This window comes from Vipera berus (genome assembly GCF_964194415.1).
Source record: "Vipera berus genome assembly, chromosome: 4".
Classification (NCBI taxonomy): domain Eukaryota; kingdom Metazoa; phylum Chordata; class Lepidosauria; order Squamata; family Viperidae; genus Vipera; species Vipera berus.
Window position 1 is genome coordinate 123378843 of NC_138206.1, and position 21312 is coordinate 123400154.

The 21312-nt window shown below is 44.8% G+C and overlaps 1 protein-coding gene across 2 annotated transcripts in view; it reads right to left on the bottom strand.

Moving 5' to 3' along the window:
* WDFY4 (WDFY family member 4) overlaps positions 1-16865 on the bottom strand; it is a 92378-nt gene extending 75513 nt beyond the window's left edge. The window contains exons 1-12 of one of the 2 annotated variants that reach the window (XM_081327084.1): positions 16859-16865; positions 13924-14216; positions 12154-12268; positions 11490-11596; positions 9698-9850; positions 9389-9578; positions 8312-8495; positions 7412-7593; positions 6125-6577; positions 5284-5385; positions 4010-4200; positions 68-669 (exon numbers count right to left, since the gene is read on the bottom strand). In XM_081327084.1, the coding sequence (XP_081183210.1) occupies positions 68-669; positions 4010-4200; positions 5284-5385; positions 6125-6577; positions 7412-7593; positions 8312-8495; positions 9389-9578; positions 9698-9850; positions 11490-11596; positions 12154-12268; positions 13924-14199 (2555 nt within the window). In that variant the 5' untranslated portion in view covers positions 14200-14216; positions 16859-16865. Of the gene's footprint in view, positions 1-67; positions 670-4009; positions 4201-5283; positions 5386-6124; positions 6578-7411; positions 7594-8311; positions 8496-9388; positions 9579-9697; positions 9851-11489; positions 11597-12153; positions 12269-13230; positions 13278-13923; positions 14217-16858 lie in introns of those variants that run through there. The other variant, XM_081327085.1, reaches the window with a different exon arrangement.
* Between the last annotated feature and the right edge of the window lie 4447 nt (positions 16866-21312).

The following is a 21312-nucleotide window of genomic DNA, read 5'->3' on the forward strand; positions in this document are numbered from 1 at the left end:
AATAGGGTAATTAGAACATCCAAATTAGTACTTCAAACTTTCCATAACGTAACCATCGACGCCCTACCTGCTCTGGGAGTCTGGCGGCTGAATGGCAGCTGCTTCGCTGCACTTTCCATTGTCCCAAAGATTCCCTAGAGAACCTTCTTGCTGATTTTCTGTCCCATCCTGGATGCCCAGGGTGGGAGGATCTGTTTCCACCAAGCAGCTCTTGAAATCGAAGGGGTTCCTCTTGGCCATGGAATCAAGGAAGCTGAATATCCTGATGCAGCTTTTTAGCCGTGTTGGGAAAAGCTCAGGAGAGCAAACAGCTGTATTTGAAAGCTCAACGAAGGATCGTGGTTTGTCGATCTGCATAGCAGCTTGTCCCCACCTTTGTGCTGAAAAGCAGCCAAGCAGGCCAAGGTCTTCCACCATCCTCTCAAAGAGAGCGTTCTTCTGGAAGAAGTCCGTGTTGGCAGAGTCCGAGTAAAGAGCGGCTGCCGTGGTCTGGAGAATGCGCAGTATCAGCTCTAGCAGGTGGCGATGAGCAAAGGAGGCCCAGACACCCGAAGGCGGGTCCTGCAAGGCACCTTCCATGTCAGCCAGAAGGGAAAACAGCCCATGGAAACCACCGCTGGTTCTGAAGGCGGAGCGGCCCTTGGGGTTCGCCAGGGTCTTCAAGAGAGACTAGCATTGGGGGGGGGGGAGAAGGAAAGAAGAATCTGTCACTGCACACACAGAATTTGCAAAGTACAGCAGCCAACTCCGTAAGAAAACTGGTCTTGACTAAAGTCCTTCAAATGAAGAATTTGCTGTGCTAAAGACGGAGGGTTTCCAGAAAGCCTTCACAGAAGGGTTCGGCCTAACCTCTAGCGGGAAACCATTTTTTAATAAGACGAGCACCAGGACAGAAAAGCATCACTCTCTGGTCTCGCTTCCTGGAGGTTGGGCACCAGAAGCAGCTTCCCCCGAAGGGCCCTCGGACAGGTGGACTCTGCTTAAAAGGGGCTGCCGCCCCCGGCAGCAGCCACGCCCTGCAGGGGTTCCTTGGGATCCTATGCGTAGCAACAAGCACTCCGAATTGCACCTGAAAACCTATCGGCAACCTGGGCCTTTAAAATAGGTTTCTTAGGACTGCAGTGGCTGGGACCCATCAAGCAGTCGACTGCAGCATTTTGAACTAACAGTGGCTCTACGGGCAGCCCCATATTGAATGCACTGTAGTAGTCTAATTGCGTGAGGGCAACGGCTTGAGTCACTATGCCGGGACATTCGGACCATACAGCGTCAGACCACAAACTAGAGCTATCATATCATAAGACAAAATGGATTATCCTTCCATCAGAAGGCATCTGGCAACACCTTTTCAGAGTATCACGTTTTATCAAAAGACATAATCTTTTGTGAACTACAGCTTACTTCATCAGAAGATTGTCTTTTGTGAACTCAGGAGGATGTGACGTATAAGTTTGCCGGTAAGGGGTTTAAATTTTTTAAAGATATATGATTTCAAAACTTCTCCCTGATGCCGATCCTGCCTCTTCCTCCCCCTTGCCCTGCCTTCTTCTTCCTCCTCCTCTGGAATTGGAGGGGCTCAAGGGGGAAGCTTAGTGACTGCCATTCAGTTTGCATGCTAATGTATCACACCAGGCAGTAACTCCCGAACAGGCATAAACCTAATAAACTGGACCTTGATGTATCAGAATGGCTTCGACACAATCTGGAGAGGTCAGTCGTAACCACATTTCTTCTGGCTCTAACTCTGTTACAATTTAATTGTCTATTCTTCTGGCTTTAATCTGTAACAGGCCTGCCTGGAGTGGAAATCCCTAACTAAGTTATAGCTAACAGAATTTATTTCTGCATGGCTTTCTTCGTTATTCGTCATAATTGCCCACCGCCTGCCGCTCTGGAACTCTCCAGCACTTGCACTTGGGGTTTAACAGCTAAATATAAATTAGCAAATCAATCTGCATTTGAACATAATGTAATCATGATCCCAAAGGCTACAGCTAGTAAATTCATTCTCTTATATTATGTATTAATATAGTTATAATTTGTCAGAATTAGGCATCAAAGCTGCATTAGTTTTTATATCAATTCAGGCAAGCAGCAAACTTAGCCATAAGAAGACTATTGGGGGGGGGGAGGGCGTTACCTCCTTCCACTCCCTCTAACAGGGAGGCTATAGCCTTTTTCCCCCCCTGCAGCCTTCTAGGGAAAATAAAAAATAATAAAATAATGATGAGTAAAAAAGGAATATAAAGAATCAGGAGCGTACAAGAAGCAGCATCAGTCTCTAGGTGGGTGAACTTACTTAAGGTAAGTTATTTTCACCAACCTGCTGGACGATAAGGCTCTTGAAAAATGCCTCTGAACAGGTACTATTATCTTTATATAATTATATATATATAATTAGGTTTATAGCAACAGCGCTTATATACCGCCCCATAGCAGAGGTCCCCAATCTTTGGGGCACCAGGGACTAGTTACGTGGGGAGAGATTTTTCCACAGACCGGAGGGGGCCTGGCTTTGTGTGCTGCCTGCATCCTGTGGATGGGGCTTTGCTTGTTTGTGTGGAGCAGCTGCTGGCATGCTGCGGCCCGGTACTGGTCCACGGACTGGGGGTTGGGGACCCCTGCTTTACAGCACTCTCTGGAAGGTTTGCAATGTCAGTATCTTGCCCCACCAACAATCTGGGTCTTCATTTTACTGATCTAGGAAGGATGGAACTGCTAAGCTTGTAAGCCGCCCTGAGTCTTCGGAGAAGGGCGGGATATAAATGGAATTAAAATTAAAAAAAAATGGAACTCAACCTTGAGCCAGTCAGGGTCGAACTCCTAGCTGTGCGCAGCATTAGCCTGTAATGCTGCATTTTAACCATTGTGCCACCGTGGTTCTTATCCCAAACATGGGAAATCTAAATAGTTTACTACTGTACTTGGTTAATTAGTTCTGTTTTGCTTTTTGCCTGACACACTTACCCTCTTCACAACTAGTCAAATTGTCATTATAAACAACCATCTCTACATTTCGCTTTTAGCGCAATATGGCAATATAGAGTATTGTGTTAAAAATCTGAGGTTCTACTGATCAGTTTCCAGTTTCCAGCTGCTGCCTTTCTATGGCTTCTGCCTTCGATTTCTCAGAGTCTCCTGCCCAAGAAGAGACACGGCAGGTCATAGAACAAGGGGCCTCTTGACTAACCTTCTGCTCTTCCCTGTGGCCAAATGGATCCTGTGGAAATTGCACAAGGGGGCCATTGCCCCGGGAGCAGCCTCGTCCCCTTCTTCTCTAACATTTCGTATCTGGAGGCCTCCCGATGATGGTAGACGGAAGGGAAAATTGCCACACCAGCTAAATCTGCTCTCTCTACTCCAATTATCATCCCCATCTTATGTTAAGCCTTCCTGGCCTTACAAAAGCGCCAGACTGGGGTTCTTGTGGATTGTATCCAAACCTTGGCTGTTCACAGGCCACTGAAAAGGATAATCACTCTTAAGGGTCTTCTCCCCCCACCCGATCCTTTTAATGGACCACTGACCACTGCAGCAGCAGGGAAGTTTTTGGAGGCCAAGAAATGTCTCCGACATCGGGCCGTCCTCAGGGGCAGCCAGGAACACAGATACACACATCGTTCACCGAGTTGGAAGACACCAGATAAATCTCCCCCACCGCCCATCCCTGATCCCTGCAGGACGTACTAGAGATTTTAGAATGGGTGCCAGCCCAGCCTCTTTGGGAAGACTTCCAAGGAAGGCGGAGGTATCACTTCACGAGGCAACCTGTTCTACTCTCGGACAGGACTTACTACCAGGTAATGCCTCCTAAGGGCGAATAGTATTTTCAGTTTTGGGTCAGTTTTAGGGGCCGGTGACACATTTCAATGCATTATTTCCCTATGCGGCAAAGTAACTATATTTCCATAGTTTAGAATTTCCCTGTGATTCATGGCCTAGTAGAGGAACAAAGCCCAACCATTAATCTTTTTCAAATAAGATAGATCTGGCATTTACTATTCCTTACTTTAAGCAGATCCAACTTGAAGTGCAGCTCGCCCTGAGTAGCGGAGCAGAGAGCCCCTACAATGGAGCTCATGTACTCCTCAGGGTTGACGATGGACAGTTGCTCCAGGATCTTCACGGCATCACTTCGGTATTGCTCACTATCCATGTAAATCTTGATGTAGGGCACCATGCCGTAGTCCCTGAGAATGACTGAGAAATCACATGTATAACTTGCTACTAAGCCATATTTCAAGCAGAATCTGAAGGATGGTCACTTAATGATATAAATGTGATGACTTCGTAGATTATTTTATAATATATGACCAAGTTCACAGACCAATTACTAGAATAATTAAATTTCATTGAGTAGCACAATGAATGCAACATCGTACAAAAGAGTAAAGCCCATGGTTTAAGTGAAACCTTAAGATATTTATTCCCCCACCTCTGAAAAATCGGTGTTGTTAATATGTGCCAAAATTGGTGCAGCCTCCTTCTCAACTTTTGGCTCTAAGTATTTCCTCCTTGGAGTAAGGCACCATTGTTGATGCCACTGTGCAGATCACTGCATGCTGCTATGGCTGCACTGTAAATACGTCTGGAGTATTTAGTTCTATGTGGGGGGAGGGGGTTTCCCAAGAATTATTCTTTGTAGCCCATCTCTGCTTTCCTGTCTCACCATCTGAATTCTTCCCACGGAAAGATGGGAAAGCATCTCTGGAGGTGCCTGCCACAACCATTCTAATGTCCATGAAAAAGTTTTCAGTTCTGTCCCCCCTTTAAGGTTTTTTTTCTGATTAAGAAAGATAGGAAAATGTTGAAAAATGAAGAGAACGACATAAATGGAGATAGAAATAGCATTGTGTTATTTGGACTTTCTCTAGATTCCATGAAAAGAAAATAATTGCATTTCCTCTGTTGAATTAGCCTAACATTTGCATGTAATCACCTTAAAGCTTCTCTAAAATTGTAAGATTTTTCTGAATACATAGCCAGGTCCCAAAGTCCCTATACACGTTAGGAAATAATCTTTAGAAAGCAATGTGGGAAAATGCTGCTTCTCTTTCTTTCCCAGTCAGTTCTTATTTTTATGGAGAGTTGCCCGAATCGTGAATCTTCCACAGACCGGCACAGTGGCAAGACTCGGAAACCAAATATCCGCCAGCTGATTGGATTATCCGCTCGCTTCAGGCTCAACAGAGGAAGCAACCGATGAAGTCTCCTATGAAGTCATCTTCTGCAACCCTCCCCTGGTGGCCCATGAAACTGGGCTGGTTCTTTTTCCTGTTTTACCTGTGTTCCTAACAGATCCCACCACCAGCGCAGCCGTCATCTTCAGTGTCATTTTGAGGAGTTCCTCCGCTTCCAACAGATGAGGACCTGCTTGGATGCTTCCTGCATGACAAGAAACCAGATTGATTTCCTCACGGGAAAATAAATTCTCAGAATGACAGAGCTCTCTTGGACCAGCTGTCTCAGGAGATGAGGAGACACCACAGCTTTGGAAGCTGGACAGTGTGAAAAAGAAAAAAAGCCAGGATTTGGTGAAGGAGATTGGGGGGGGGCGGGGGCGAAGCTAAAATGGAACCTATTGGGGGAGGGGGTTGTGGGAAAATAACAAAAGTATGAGGAAAGTGTGGGGGGAAGGATCCAATGAAGCTCTGAGCAGATAAAATCTCAATTAGTCCCCGACAGAAAGCCGCTTATGTGCTGTGAATGGTGGAGGGAAAGGGAAGGAAATGAGAGTTTCTCTGAGCAAAAATTTCATTCTCCTAAAAAAAGCTGGAAAGGTGTCAACTTCTGCAGGCACCGAAAGAAGGTCCAGCGGGAGAAGCAGCAGATCCTGTGGGCCAGATGGCCCAGGCGTGAGTTGCAGCTAAATTTGGGATCCCTAAGGCAAACGTGAATTTCAGATGGGGCTACTAGAGACCACAGGCAACCAGAGAAAGGGGTGGAGCTGAAGGCAACCCATTCCCAGCCTGAAGAGTTTGGAAAAGATTTAGAATATATATATATATATATATATATATATATATATATATATATATATATATATATATATATATATATATATATGTATGTATGTATGTATGTATGTATGTATGTATGTATGTATGTATGTATAGTATGATACCTTTCTTTATCAGTCTTTTGGCTTCTTTACGTAATTGAACAAGCAGCGTTCCTAAAAGTCCTGAATCTCGGAAGATGTCCGTCAAGAGGGGGTCTCTCTGCGTGATGCTGTGGAGGCAGCCCAAGGCAAGCGAGGCGCATATGGGCTCGGCCTTCTCGCTGACCAAACACTGAACTTTCTTCAGGATCTCATGAGGGATATAAGACAGGTCCTCCACCACCGACTCCACCAGCTGGAAGAACTGGACCTGGACCGGGAAGGCCTTGAGAGGAATGACCCCCACAAACTGGCAGATGGGCTGCAGAGACCACTCAAGCAGGAAGAAATTCATGGGGTCCCACATCCAGATGGATTTCAGTACAAGCAAAACGTACTGACAGAGATTTGGGTTGTTGGATCTGTCAAAAAGCAGTTCTAGTACTTGAAAAGCTTTCAGGTTCCGTATTCTTTTTCCTGTGGAAACAATGACCCTGTCAACAATTTCTGTAATAGCTTTAAAATCATTGTTGCTCCCTTCCTTGTGGTAAATCTAGGAAAACGTATTATATTGCAGCGGTTTGTCTTAGTATGGATGCCTAGAGCAGAAAACAAGGACGGCCACCTTTAATCTTCTCCAGGTGAAGCCTGCACATCTTTTTCAAGGGGGCCTCATAGTGCCTTGGGCTGGTCAGAATCGAACTGCTGGCAGTGAGCAGTGAATTAGCCTGCAATGCTGCATTCTAACCAGTGCGCCCCCACAGCTCTTACATGTTCACTAGATACAACCTACTTCTATAAGTGGTTATTCAACTGCACAATAATCTTTTTTTTAAAAAAAAAGAATAACTTAATTGAATTTGGAAATCTTTAGTTAGAAACATGTTTCTACATGGTGGTACCGGTGACAGAGATAAAGGATATTTCTTGTTTTAGCTAATTTTTTTTACTTTTATAAACATTCCAGGCAGAGTAATCATTTTTATTTATTACCACTTTTTAATAATAAAATAATGTCTGCTCAAGTCTATCCTAAAGTATTCAGCTTTTAATTTTCATTTTAGAAGGAACAATGAAACCAGAAAAGGTTAATGCAATGTAAAATATTAATTCTCTTGAAACAAAATTATGTTGCATTTCTTGAATAGCCATATTTGTGGCCAGTAAGCCTACCAATACGTGGCCCTGTTTTAATACCTGCATTATTGGCAATTTCCCCCCCCCCTTTTCCATTTATTAGGCAAAATTTAAATCTTTGACATATTTTATTATATGTGTATGCCGTGGATTGAAATGTCTTAACTCACTTACCAGAAGAAAGGGGCCGTTTCTCATTAAGTTGTGGCAGTTTCTTATCAAACTGTGGCAGTTGTGGATATACAACATTGCGTGAAACACTCAGTTCAGTTTCCCCACAAAGTGTCAGTTGTGTCACTAAGTCCAGCGTCTCCCTGATGCTGGCATTTTCTTTTTTGTCCAGTGGCCCTTCATACCTGGAAACACAACTGGAAGAATTAATTGGCAGAAGAATCAGTTCGCATACAATCACAGAACATAAAAATCATACAATAGCCAAATTGGGAAGGACCTCAGAGGTCTTCTAGTCCAACCCCCTGCTCAAGGCAAGAGACCCTATACTATCCTAGTCAAATGGTTGTTCAATCTCTGTTTGAAACCCTCCAGTGATGGAGCACCCACAACCCCGGGAGGTAAACTATTCCATTCAGTGCTGCATTAGGAAAGTTCACTGGAGGGGGAGGAGGGACAGGAAAGTCTCAATATGGGCACTGCTCAGCTTTAGCAAGGCCTGAGCCTACAGTTGTTGATCTATTGATACTACAAATTGTTGTGTTCTTTTGTTCTGCCCTGAACATGACAAACATGCCTAGAAAAAGGCACAAGCTTTGATTTATGTTTGCAACACATGTGGGATAAAGTTATATACCGGTAAGTCTATCCCTGAAGAAGAATTAAAAGGGAAAGTCCATACAAGAAAACTAAATAATTTGCATTTTAGGTGCAACATGTTATTGTAGTCTTTGTCCAGAATGGTTTAACACCTCAATTCCATCATTGTAAAGAAATGTGCATTTACAAAGGTGCATGAATGTTTAAAGGTACTAGAAAGTATTTTTCCCCCCAAACAAAACAGTAAGGCAAAAATCTGTCAGTGTCATATCTTGGCAGCCACTATGCTATCAATTGACTTGCCTTAAAAAAACTTTCAACAACAGCTGGTGCCCACCATTGTTCTCATACTCCAAAAGCAAGGCTGGGGAAATCGGGTAGGAATTCTTCACAAAATGCAGGATAATATTGATGGATTCACATACTTCCCAAGTAGGCAAGGAATCATCAAGTTCTGACAAATTGTGAATAAAAGTTTTGATGCAGTCTGTAGACAGAAAAGTATTACATGTAATAAGTAATCACCAGATGTAAGATTATGGCCAACATCATCATCAATGTTGTGTAGAAATTTCTACTTATGCTTCTGGCACCATAATATTAATTTACGTTAAGCTTCATACATACGTACCAAAATATAACCTACAACCTCTGAACTCCTGGGGAAAAAATATTTAAATCAAGAAAGGATAAGTGTAAGAATATAACTAGAGCCTTACTGGATCCAGTCAAAGGCTCAGGAACCTGCTAGATTACTCAAATTGGATTATTCTAATCAAAACTCTATTAAAAGTTGGACAGCAGCACAAGTTTAAGGGAAATATAACACCAACTGTCAACCAGAGAGAAGATGAACAGTCCTTGAAGAAAATGACCACCAAAATTGGCCACCTTTCAGCTGATGACATTTTTAAAAGTCTTTTATCAATTCAAAGAGCAGAATACAATGCAAACAAATAACTCAAGCAGCCTCCATAGGGAATATAGCCCAGCAGAGGAGCTTCCTCCGTGAATGAAAGTAACAGTCACAAGCAAGAGGCAAAGATGATGTTTTGGACAGAAAATTTAGAAATAATCATCAGGGTCTTGCAGGTAAAACAGGACCTGCGCATTTAAGGAAAGAAAAAACACATATTGCAAAACAGAGAGAGGACAGTGGATTGAAAGGAGAGAGGGGATGCAATTGTGCTCCATTAGCAAACAAAGAATCATTGGTAATTATGAAGAATCCAAACGAATGCATCCTGACCAGCCCCCACCCCACTCCCACCCCCCACTCCCACCCCGGCTCATTAAGTGTACCGTGTGCTTTGAGCCAAGGACCAGGAGCCGCTCTGAGGCACACCTGAACTGAGGACAGGGGAAATTGGGGCCAGTTACCTTGCAGGTATGAAATCGTGGTCTCGGAAAGGGCCTCTGAAATCGTTCGGAGCACTTGGCTTGTGGGCTGTTTCCACCCAGGGCTGCCTTGGTCCCAGAGAGAGGATCTTGCTATGATCAAAGATTTAAGATGACCAGACGTAAGAAGCATCTCCACTCCTTGTTTTTCTCCATAAATGTTGACCATTGTCTAAAAGTAAACAAGAACAATACCACTATTTGATTCAAATAAAACTTGCCAAACAAATCCTGGATTATTATTTTTTTAAAAAAAGAACAAAGCTTCCGTAGGTCAAGGCTGCCACCCACCTGCACCAACATTTCCTGGGTCTTCTGTGGGCCCGGATGTTCCTTCCTGTCACCAGGAGCTGCCTCCGGGGGGGACACAAAGAAGAGGTGTAGGCACTGCAGCAACGTTGCAGGCAACCCAGACTTGATTATATTCCACCGGAGTTCCTGTTCCTGCCCCAAAGAAAATAAATACAATGTTTGGTCCTGAGTTCAGAACTTGCCCAGAGAACATTTTTAGCGGGGGGGGGGGAAGCAAGACCGGTGAGAAAAGGGGTTCGCTGTGATTCTTCTAGGACTTGTTTATTGATCTCCTCTTGCAGCTTTTCCAAAGTTTGCTGTCCACCCACTTCTCTCTTTCCTTCGATTCTTCCTTCTTTGTTTCTAGGTTTCCTGTCCTGACTTATCTGACTTTTTTTTTTAATTCCACCCCAGACTAGTAGCTTCTCATTCTCAGAGCTGCTGGCCTGAACTTGTTTGGTATTCTGAGTGTCTAAACATCCAAATTACCATTCCCAACACGAATCCAATAAATTCTAGAATAAAAAAATACACACTTATGTATGGGCAAAAAAAAATCACATGCAGTGATCTTAAAAGTTTTGTACCTTCCTGGAAAGTGCTTAAACTGAAGTGACTTGCTGTTCATTGGGTTCTCTTATTCTCCAAAACAGACGGGACCATTGAAGTCATTTGGACAACTGGCACTTAAAGCTCCTCCACGGTGTGGAAATGGCCGGTGGCTTGAACACTGCCCCCCCTCCCCTCGACTCTCTAGCAGTAACCCAGAAGACTCGGCTCTGCCCTGCTCTGCACGGCCAAGGCAGCTGTGCCTGCGAGAGCTCCTGCTGGTCTTCAAAGGGCTCTCAGTAACGAATGGAAGACAAGCTGGCGCTCAGTTGGCAGAAAACTAAAATCCTGGCTTTTGCCCCCAGACCCAAGATTCGTTTTTGGAGCATCAGTGGCCGTAAGACTGAGCAGGTCTCTTGTTTCAAACTCCTGGGGAGTTAATCCTGCATTTTGCCAGCAGCAGGAATGCCCATGGAGACATCCTTAAATTCCTTAGGACAAAAGGTGGCCACCGTACATCTGCAGGACTCAATGCCAAGGCAACAGCTTTGTTCTTCAGGACTGAAGAAGCTTCTTGGATTAGAAGCAGAAAAGTGAGTTTTAAAGGAAAAAAGAAAAACACCAAGAAAGTCCAGTTGCCTCTTGAAAAAGCACCTTTGGGACAACCCTGACCTGGACGACAGAGGATCTCCATAGACAACAAAGCTCCTCCTCCTCTGGGGCCTGAAGCCCCACCCCACCATGACTGCCGGGATACACCGGTCAAATGTGCTGCTTTCATTCTCTGCTACGACATGCAGTGTTGGCTGGTTCTGCACCGCAGCGCTCAAAGTTTGTCGGGTGATGACCTGTGTCTTAAAGCAGACTTCATGAGCCTCTGGCTTCCCATGTTATACGGGGCAAGGGAGACGGTCTTCCTCACGTGAGCTTTACGCACCCCTACACCCATCTAACGCTCCCAATTCTCCTTTTACGTTCTTTTCGACTCGGTTGTTTTTTATATATTTACCTTATGTTTTGATATATACATTTTTATATCTTCCATTTTTCATAATGTTTTTAGACTCTGATGTAGATTCTACACTTTGTAATTGAACACCCCACCCTTCCTATGCTGGTCTATCACCATAATAAAGGTTTGGTTTGATCTGAGTCCGAGGAGTGAACGCAGCATTCAGGCAGGCTTGGTGCCAACGTTTGAACCGCATGAACACCTGAACCAGAGAGAATGTCTTTCTCTTACCGAGCTGTAGAGCAAAAGCAGGTAGATTGATTTGAGCAGCAGGTAACCGTCAGAATCCAGCTCTCCCTTCCACTGCAGAAATTGCCAGACAAGCGGTCGAGCGGCTTCTGTTCTTGTGACAGGCAACATTCACCCCGTGCAAGAAAGGAAGGAGACGGTCAGCGGACGGCAGAGGTGCCAGTGAGGAGGCACTCCAGACGAAGAGGAAATATGGCACGGCTGCGGAACATCGTTACTCTGCACGTGCGCTTGCAACCAGCCATATAGAAATCCATACAACACACGCTAGAAATAACTGCTGTATAAAGCGGCCACTAAATTGCAGCAGTTCTAGGAAAGCAGCCTAATTTCCTGGCTCCTTGCCAGCCCTGGATATTTTCCCTGCAGTCATACCTAGTTCAATATTAATCCTGCCCTGTTTTAGCTATTAGTCTGTGGCCATCTACAATTTTTATACAATTCTCCCATTCCGTATCCTGATCTTTCACTCCATCGTACCTTAAAGGGACAAACTGGCATCCTGACCTGGCCTGAACAGAACAGAGCTTAGAAAGATGAGAGTTTTTAACGTCTGCCGGGCACGGTTGGCACAGACCTTTTTGACAACAAGATAAATCAGAAAGCAGAGAGAAGGCTGCAAGTTAAATACATGAAAGAGCCTCACCTGTTGGATTTCCATTCATTTTCTTCTTGATTTCTTTCACCAGAAAACTGGAAGTTTCACTCGCTAAAAGCAGGATATTTGGAAAATAGATACTGCCATCTGACCGCTCCCAGGCCTAAAACAATTTTTTTAAGTGTCAAAAAAAAAGAAAAGAAAAGAAAAATTGACATTCAATGCATTGACTGGGTAATTTCCCCTACCAGAATGATTTTTTTCAACTGAGTGGTTTTTGTTCTTAGCTGGAAGCTTCTCACATTCAGGATTGTCCTTTTTTGAGGAATGTGGGATAACCACCATGGCTTTCTAACAACTATTGCATTCCCGGCACCTTCCAGAATGGGCCTTCTGGAGCCAGAGAAGCCAGCTAGGTCTTCCGAACTGTCATCTTCAGTTGGACATCCCTACTCAGGACAGGCTCAGCACCTGGACTGTCCCAGTGGCTGCTTTCCACCTCCCCGGGGCTTCTTCTCAGCTTAAAGGGAAGCTGAGGAGGCCCCATCCACCTCTACAACCTTTGGAGATCTGTAGCTCACAAGGCATATGTCCATCAAACAGCTCTGAACTAGTGGACAATAAAGAGAAAAGAGACGTGCAGTTCCATTCTTCCATATACATTGGGTGTTGATTAAAATAGGCCCTAACACTTATTTATTTCATTATTTTCTAGGCCACTGACTCCCAATACAATTGCTGTTCTGGTCAGTTGTACTCTTATAGGTTGTTTTTGGTTATGAGCCATCAGTATAAAAATACAATGGATTACAACAGAAAAATACCAAAGCTAAATCATCACAAATCAGATCAAGAAAAAGGAGAATATTCTGAAATGATAGCAGTATGAGAATCCTCCATGCTGTCCTTTAGGTGCAGTGTTCTCCTAGGTGCATCCTGGATTTAAGGAACTTTGCTTAGAGCGCTTGTACAAAGAAGAACCTGGAAGTTAGTCAGTGATTGCTAGCAAAGCAGAGCTTAGGCCAATGGGGTTCAAACTGCTGCCGCTCATTGCTAATTAGCAGCCACAGCTAAGCAACATTGCTGCATTCTGTAATGAACACTTAACAACAATCCCCCATTTACCTCCATCTGATACGGGGCATCATTTGTACCAAAAATGCCCCAGCGGTGTTATGAAGCTGAGTTTGCATGATCCTCAACAACTTAGCTGCCATAATCGTACCGTTATCCCAAAATCAATCTAACGGGAACAACCGATAAAAAATTAAGTTTATAATCAAATGTAGCTGACTCAGAAATCTGTGGTTTTCAGCTTCAGCTCAGCAAAAGGTTGACACTTCCGTAGCACAAATCACGGGTTAAGTACACTTATATCCCTTTACAGAGGCACATTCTGTTCAAGAAGCCTGAAAGTTGCCCTTTTTTAAAAGTAAATAAAGAAAAAAATAATGAAACATCAAAAGGTGGAAGTGAGAGATCCGAAGCGCAGAGTGGAAGCGAGAGGTATTTAAGGACATTCTTCAGTGCTGCTTCAAGCATCTTTGGCTTCCTCTCCTTGCCGAGTCTTTTCCTTCGGGCTCCTGCAGTTGCCTCTGTGTGCGTCCTTGTCCCACCAAGCCGTTCCTAAACAGCCCCCTGAACGCCCCCAAACAGCCGCTGTTTCTGCATGGAAGGAGAGCGGCAGCACCTTCCCTGATACCTTTTCAGGTTGGGCATTTCCTCTCTTCTTTTTTCTTTTCTTTTCTTTTTCTGTGGATATCAGCTGGACTTCCTTCTGTTGAAAATAGCCAGTGTATAATGTGAAATCCAACTAACCTTCAGAAAAGTGGCCAGAATGGAAAGCCATCGTCTCTGCTGTTCTTCCGGACTCAGGAAAAGAGCCGCCTCCGTGTACTCCAAGACCTGCCGGTCCAGCGTCTCTGGCCGGAAGGGGAGCTGCTGGCATGGAGGCTCTTTGCTACGGCCTGAAGGCTGCGCTTTGGCTGCTGCCCCATTGCCTCTTTCGGGAAGGGTGGAATCCTGGCTTCCATGCTCCTCTGGTGAGTCCGCTTTCTCTTCCAGTGGTTTTGGAAGCTCTAGCACAGGTTCCATGCTTTGGTCAAACTGATCTGGAAGAAAATAGAACAAAAACATAGAATAACAGAATCGGAAGGGACCTTGGAGGTCTTCTAGTCCAACCCCAAGGAAAGCCTGTACCATTCTGGATAAATGACCGTCAGTGTCTTCTTGGAGACCTCCAGTGATGGAGAACGCACAACTTCTGGAGGCAAGCCGTTCCACTGGTTAATTGTTCTGCCAGGAAATTTCTCCTTAGTTCTAGGTTGGGTCTGTCTTTAATAATCTTCCAGGTTGCTTCCACCAGGTACTTTGGAGTATAGGCCAACCCCTCTTCTCTGTGACAGCCCCTCAAATACTGAAAGACAGCTATCGTGACACCCCTAATCCTTCCCTTTAACAGGCTAAATATACCTACTTCCCACAACTCTTCATCGTACAGTTTAGCCTCCAGAAGCCTAATCATCTTTGTTGCTCTTTTCTGCACTCTTTCTAGAGTCTCACATCTTTTTTTATCATAGTGGCCAAAACTGGACACAGTATTCCAAGTGTGTCCTCACCAGTGCAGTATAAAGCAGTATCAACACTTCACATGACCTTCATGTATCTAAGGCATTATACTGCTTTCATTCCTAATTAAAACAAACTTTGGTGCTATCTAAATTCGGCAGTGGGCTGTTTCTGAGCAGGAAAGGGGCACGGGAAGATAGGGAAGCAGCCGCATTGTGGCCATCTTTCAAAGGCCAAAGTTTCAGAGAGAGTTTCCCACAACATTCCTTTGCCTGGCATATAAAGATAATAACCGTATGTAATAACTGAGGGCCTGTTTGGTGCAGAAGTTAAGACATCAGGCCAGGAACCATGAGTTCTGGTCACATCTTGGCCACAAAGCCAATTGGGTGACCATGGGCCAATCACTTTCTCCTGGCCCCAGGCAGGAGGCAATGGCAAAACACTTCGGAAAAACCTCGCAATATATACTGTATATATATTTAATACTTAGAAATAGCTCTGTTTCCATGAGTATTTGCACCCACCCACTTGATAAGACTAGTTTCATTCTGAGCTAGTCCTGTATGGCCTTCCTCTTTCTTTGAGTTTCACAACACACAAGGCATCATGTTTTCTTCACCATATATTCTTTTTCCAAGTGAAGTTTTAGTCTTTCACAGGCCTGACTCATCATCAGATAGGCCATAAATACCATTATGGCTTGATAAATCATGGTTTCCACCTAACACGTTTTAGTGCAACTGAGAAGAAGCAGAATCGTTTATCAGCATAGCCAAAGTTTAATTTTATCCCAGGCATGTTCTAAAGATCTTGCAGACCAGACTCCTGCTGCCTGTAACTTACCATTAGCTGCATCCCTCACTTATATCATAAATGGCTAAATATTGTCTACAATTTTCATTTGTAACTTGGGTAAAAGAATGTGAACTATAGACATGTCATCAATTGCTTGAGTGACTCTGTGCAAAATCAGATTAGCATTAACTAAGATGAAAACAAGAAGACAGTCAGAAAGCAGTAAAAACAATAACAGCATCCCATAGGTATCACTATAGAGGGGAAGAAAACCTCAAGAACCAAGAAATAAAATCCCAGCCTCAGAACCCCATTTTAAGGACGGGCTCTGTGCTCTGTACAAGACTTTCTGCTGTGTTCACAACTTCTTACAGGTTAAAACTTCAGTACCCTGATTTGTCTTGGCAAATTATTCGTCTTTGTAATTTGAATGTTTGCCTTTTGTTATCTTCTGCAAATAACACTGAATCACCACAATGTTTTAGGAACGTGTCTGAGGTGCTAGAATTCTAAAATGAGGAGCCATTTGGAACCTCTAATATTTCTATTTTAGTGGAGAACAAATATGATTTGAAAGGAAACAGTGTAATTTGGCCAAGTTCCCTTCTGAATCCAAAGAATCCTAAGGTAAACTGAGATTTAAAATATCTGCACACCCACAACGTCTGGAGCCATTCCACTGGTTAATTGTTCTGTCAGGAAATTTCTCCTTAGTTCCAGGTTGGTTCTCTCCTTTGTTAGTTTCCATCCGTTGCTTCTTGTCCTGCCTTCAGATGCTTTGGAGAATGGGTGGACCTCCTCTTCTCTGGGACGGCCCCTCAAGTACTGGAAGGCTGCTATCATGTCCCCCCAATCCTTCTCGTCATTAGACTAGAGGTACCTAGTTCCCACAACCATTCATCACACAGTTTAGCCTACAGACCCCGATCATCTCTGTTGCTCTTCTCCGCACTCTTCCCAGGGCACCCTCATCTTTTTTGTATTGTGGTGACCAGCACTGGGCACAGGCCTGGATGCAGTATGGATGCAAGGGAGAGCCGTGGGGCTGGGCCTAGAGCCAGCCTCTTGCGAGATGCATTCCCATCACTTTCTCACCAATGCTCCCTCTCTCACAGAAATGTTAAGCAGAGCACAACCACACACTTCCCTACTCCAGGGGCTTTGACCAAGCAGAAGGGGCACAGATCCAAACACAGCACCAGGGATCTTCCCAACTCCACAGAACTAACAATTTCAACTCCTCCCAGATCACAGCACAAAACCACGTGTCTCGTTTTACACAGCAATACCAGCTTCTTTCCAAACCTTTGATTTGGAAGCAGCTCTAAAAGCGTTACAGAGACAGCAATTTCTGAAGACCCCCCAAGGAGGGCAAATGCGGACATACCTGTGCAAGTTTTGTCCTGAGTTGGTTGCACCTCTAAGCAAGAAAAGGAAAGCAGCTTTTGACAACTTTCCCCCTTTACTCATTTGACTAGGCAGCCGGGCTTATTTCCTGGCGAAAGCAGAAGTTGAGGAGCACAAACAGAATCAGAGCTGAGCTGGAGGTAGAAAAGGCCATGGGGGGGGAAGGGGGGGCGTTATCTGGCCAGGCTTTGCAGAACTGGCCGCAGGGAAACAAATGAGGGAGCCGAGAGCGGTGGGGGCCCTCGAATGGGAGGCCTCCTTCTCACGAGGGAGGAAGCCGTCTCATCTTTCTGACTGGGCTTTTCTTTCTTTCCCTTTGAAATGGTTTACTGTGGCGGGGAGTTTCTCGGGAGTTTCTCCGTTTTTGAAGCTCACGGGAGACTTCGATGTTCCCATTTCTTTTCCTGGCCCGCCAAACCCTCCCGACCCCGTCAGAATGCACAACAGAAGCCAGGGGATTCACTCTCTGCCTGAAGGTTTATTATGTAAAGAATTTATTTAACTGTCCAGGCAACTGCCAGCTGGCCAAGCAAATAATTCTTCCACCTTGAATGAAATGCAGAAAGGAGAAGGAAAGGAAAGGGGAGACCGGGTTTTTCACCACAAAATCTGCCCAGATAACAAGTCTCTTAGTTGCTAACTTCAGTATTGATCACTTCTACCCATAGCACCTTGGAAGGTGGGAATGTTTATCATCATCATCTTCTCACTAAAAGACTACTTTGCTGAGTGAAACTAATACATAGTTTTTCTTTCTTTTTTTAAAAAAAAGTTTTTATTGATTTTTTTCATACTTGTTCAACAAACATGTGAGTTTATCATTCACTAATACAAATTGGATTCATAATCTTTTATTCTTTTCTCCAGCCATTGATAAAATAAGTCCCAAGTTTGAAAGTATTTTGTTTCTTCTTTTTCTTTCAACTTCAAAGTAAGTCTGTCCATTTCCACAGTCTAATATTTTTTAATTAAATTAACTAATACATAGTTTTCAATCAGCTGCTCTAACTTCCTTCACCTGTTTGAATTTGCTCTCTTTCCCCACCTGATCCCTTTTCAAAGTATTTCTGTTAAAATTGTGGAAGTACAAATATATTGAAACCTAAATTACAAACATTGGTTACATCATTCCCAATTGCGCCCCTTTGTACAGAATGGCCTGGGTTAGGATATTCAGAATATAGCGATAGCACTTACATACCACCCCTTAGCACTCTACGGCACTATCTGAGAGGTTTACAAATGTCAGCATATTGCCCCCAACAATCTGGGTCCTCATTTTAACGACCGCGGAAGGATGGAAGCCTGAGTCAACCTTAAGTCTTGTTGGGATCGAACTCCTGGTAGTGGGCAGAATTTGCCTGCAGTGCCGCATTCTAACCACTGCGCCACCACGGCTCCTATTAAGTCTTCCAGTGCCACCCTCTGGATGTGAATTTTATCGAAAGGCTGCAATCCAGTTCACCACCCTCTCAAGGGCAACTCTCTTCCATGGGAAAAGCAGCAGGGCTGAGCCTCCCACAGCACCAGGGGACTCAGAATAAGGGGAGGGTGTGAATTCCACCTGGATGGTGGAGCTGGCTGAGCCATGCAGGAGAGGACTTGACTCTGGGATTTTGATGCAAAAGAGCCAGTCTTCTTGCACCACAGTCCTGATAAGACCTACAGGTAAATGGAAGGCTATGTTTGCAGTGTGGTCATTACACAATATTTCGGTTGTGAAGTTTTAGCAAGCCTGACCCATAAGCAAAAGAAAGAAGTCTATAATGATGGTGAAGAGCTGAGTACCATGGGGTGAACTGAGCGTGAATCAATGTAAATGCTAGTGGGAATTCTAAATTTTGAGCAAGACAGAAATTGTGGTGCAATTGGAGGATGAGATAGTTATAGGTAAAGGTAAAGGTTCCCCCGCACATGCGTGCTAGTCGTTTCCGACTCCAGGGGCCGGTGCTCATCTCCGTTTCAAAGCCGAAGAGCCAGCGCTTGTCCAAGGACATCTCCGTGGTCATGTGGCCGGCATGACTAGACGCCAAAGGCACACGGAACGCTGTTTCCTTCCCACTGTAGTGGTCCCTATTTTTCTACTTGCATTTTTACGTGCTTTCTAACTGCTAGGTGGGCAGAAGCTGGGACAAGTAACAGGCACTCTGTTATGCGGCACTCAGGATTCGACCCGCCAAACTGCCGACCTTCTGATCGACAAGCTCAGCATCCTAACCCACTGAGCCACCGCGTCCCTTGAGATAGTTGTAGTAAAAAATGTCTCTAAACTTTGCCCCAGGCCTGCTGCTGGCAAGGGGCCCAGCTTCACAATTACGAAATTCTAGGAGAAGTTCATCCCCATTTAATTCAGTTGCAAAGGCTCTCAGCTCACAGTGAGTCACTCCGTTTCAGGCATCCACTGTGCTTCCACGTGGCCTGCCTGTGGGTGAGTGGCAAGGGCTGGGTGACTCACCTTGGGTTTCCCGAGTCAGGCTTGTCCTGAAGCCCCCCTGCCTTCCTTGGTCAGGCGATCCTCACGCCAACTAGCTCAGATGGGTAAATTCCCAAATGCTCCTATTTCCAAACAGAGATAGAGGTTGAAGGTCAGTGCAATGAAGTGCTTTGAGGGATTATGTCCAGATTTTGCAGACTGACGTAGCAGACTCTGCTAGGTAAGGAAAGGTCAGGCCAATTCAGCTACAGTGAGATTTCTTTACAAAGCTCTCTTAATAGCAGCTCCGGTTTAGCCATATCCTCCCCAACATGATCGAGGAGAACTGGTCTCCTGGCCAGGCTGGAAGGCCTTAGTAGGCCAAGGAAGGAAAACAGACTCATTTGCTGGATGACCTCGTAGCTCACTTTAGGCTGTAAGAAATGTAAGATTCCCATGAAGTATACTACTCTATGTATAAAATATTTCCAAAACCCAATCTAACATAATAAAGTTGCTCCAATTTATGGTGGTGTCAGTCTTTATAGTTGTTTTAAAAGTATGTTGAGAGTTAGTTTGGTGTAGTGTTTAAGGCATCAGACTAGAAATCGGGAGACTCTCAGTTCTATTCCCGTGTTGGGCATGAAGACTGCTGGGTGATCTTGGGCCAGTCACTTTTTTTCAGCCCTAGGAAGGAGGCAGTGGCAATCATTTCGGAAAAACCTTGCCAAGAATACGTGTCCAGGCACTTCAAAAAGTGGACTTGATTGAACTGAAGGGAATAAAAGTTACTTTTGTGGATAAAACTAACACTTAATTTTTTGTATGTTTAAGCATACAAAAATTTATGTTTGCAGGAAGATCTCTTGGAAAATACATTAAAAACTTACCTTGGTAAATGTTAAGTAAAATTGTTGCAAGTAGGTTGTGTGATGCTCTCTGCCGTGGCCAGACACTTCTGCTTTCACAGGGAAAAATGTAGATGTAGAGAGCATTCACAGGCTTCTCCCTTCCTTTAGTGAACAAACCTTATAATCCCATTCTATTTTCACTTCTACAAAAAATCTGCACAAACGTGGAAGAGAGTGGAGGATCGTCCCCCGCGAAGGTCTGGTCTCTTCCTTCAGCTGGGCACCCCTCCCTTGCCTGTCAGGAAGGCTTCCTGCTCAGCCTGGCGGGAAAAGCGCCCGCAAGGGCAGGAGGGCCTGAGGCTCCCCTCCGTGGGCGCGCCTGGCCCGACAGCAAGGTGGCTTTCTGCCCGCTTGCCTCCACAAATGTGTTTTTCTGCCTCCAACACACACACAGCCCGGGCCAAGCCTGGGCCTGTTAGCGAGCCATTCCCAGGCAGGTTGAGGGGCTCGAGGCCTCCTCCCCACCCCCCACCCCCATCTCTCTCTCTCACACACACACACACACCCTCTTCTCCAAACCCCCACCCACCTCCCCAGGTGCCCACCCCCCTGCTTTTCAGGGCCATTTGCCTTTGGGCCGGACAGGGGAGAGAGGGGGAAGGAGAGGACGATGGTCTCTGGGGTGCCAAGGCCAGGTCATTCTTCTTGACTACTGGCAAGACCATCCTGACATCTTGTGGCCAAGCGAGCTCATTACAACAAGCATTTTATAGCAATTGAGAGGGAGTCTCCTCTTCTGCATTAAAAAAAAAAAGCTGGATCGGGAAATGTTATAAGGAGATTTCGAAGGAAGCCTGATTTCAGCCTTCTCTCAGAAAGGATTGCTTAACTTTAAATACTCACTAGATTTCTATTTCATCCTTCTGCCAGCCCCGCAGGCTCCACTGGGCAACTCTGGAGGGAGCAGAAGATTGAACTACCGTAAGTCTCCGAGTAAAATCTCAGGAGGGCAAACACCGCCTGGCACGAAGCCCCAAACTCCGCTAGCTTCAGAGTCCGTGGAGAGCCTGGGCAAGGCCACCCCTGTAGGGACATTAAACATCCCCCTTCAGCTAAATGCTCCCTTTTAAATAAATTTGTTTATTGAAAAGTGACTTTTTAAGAAAAATC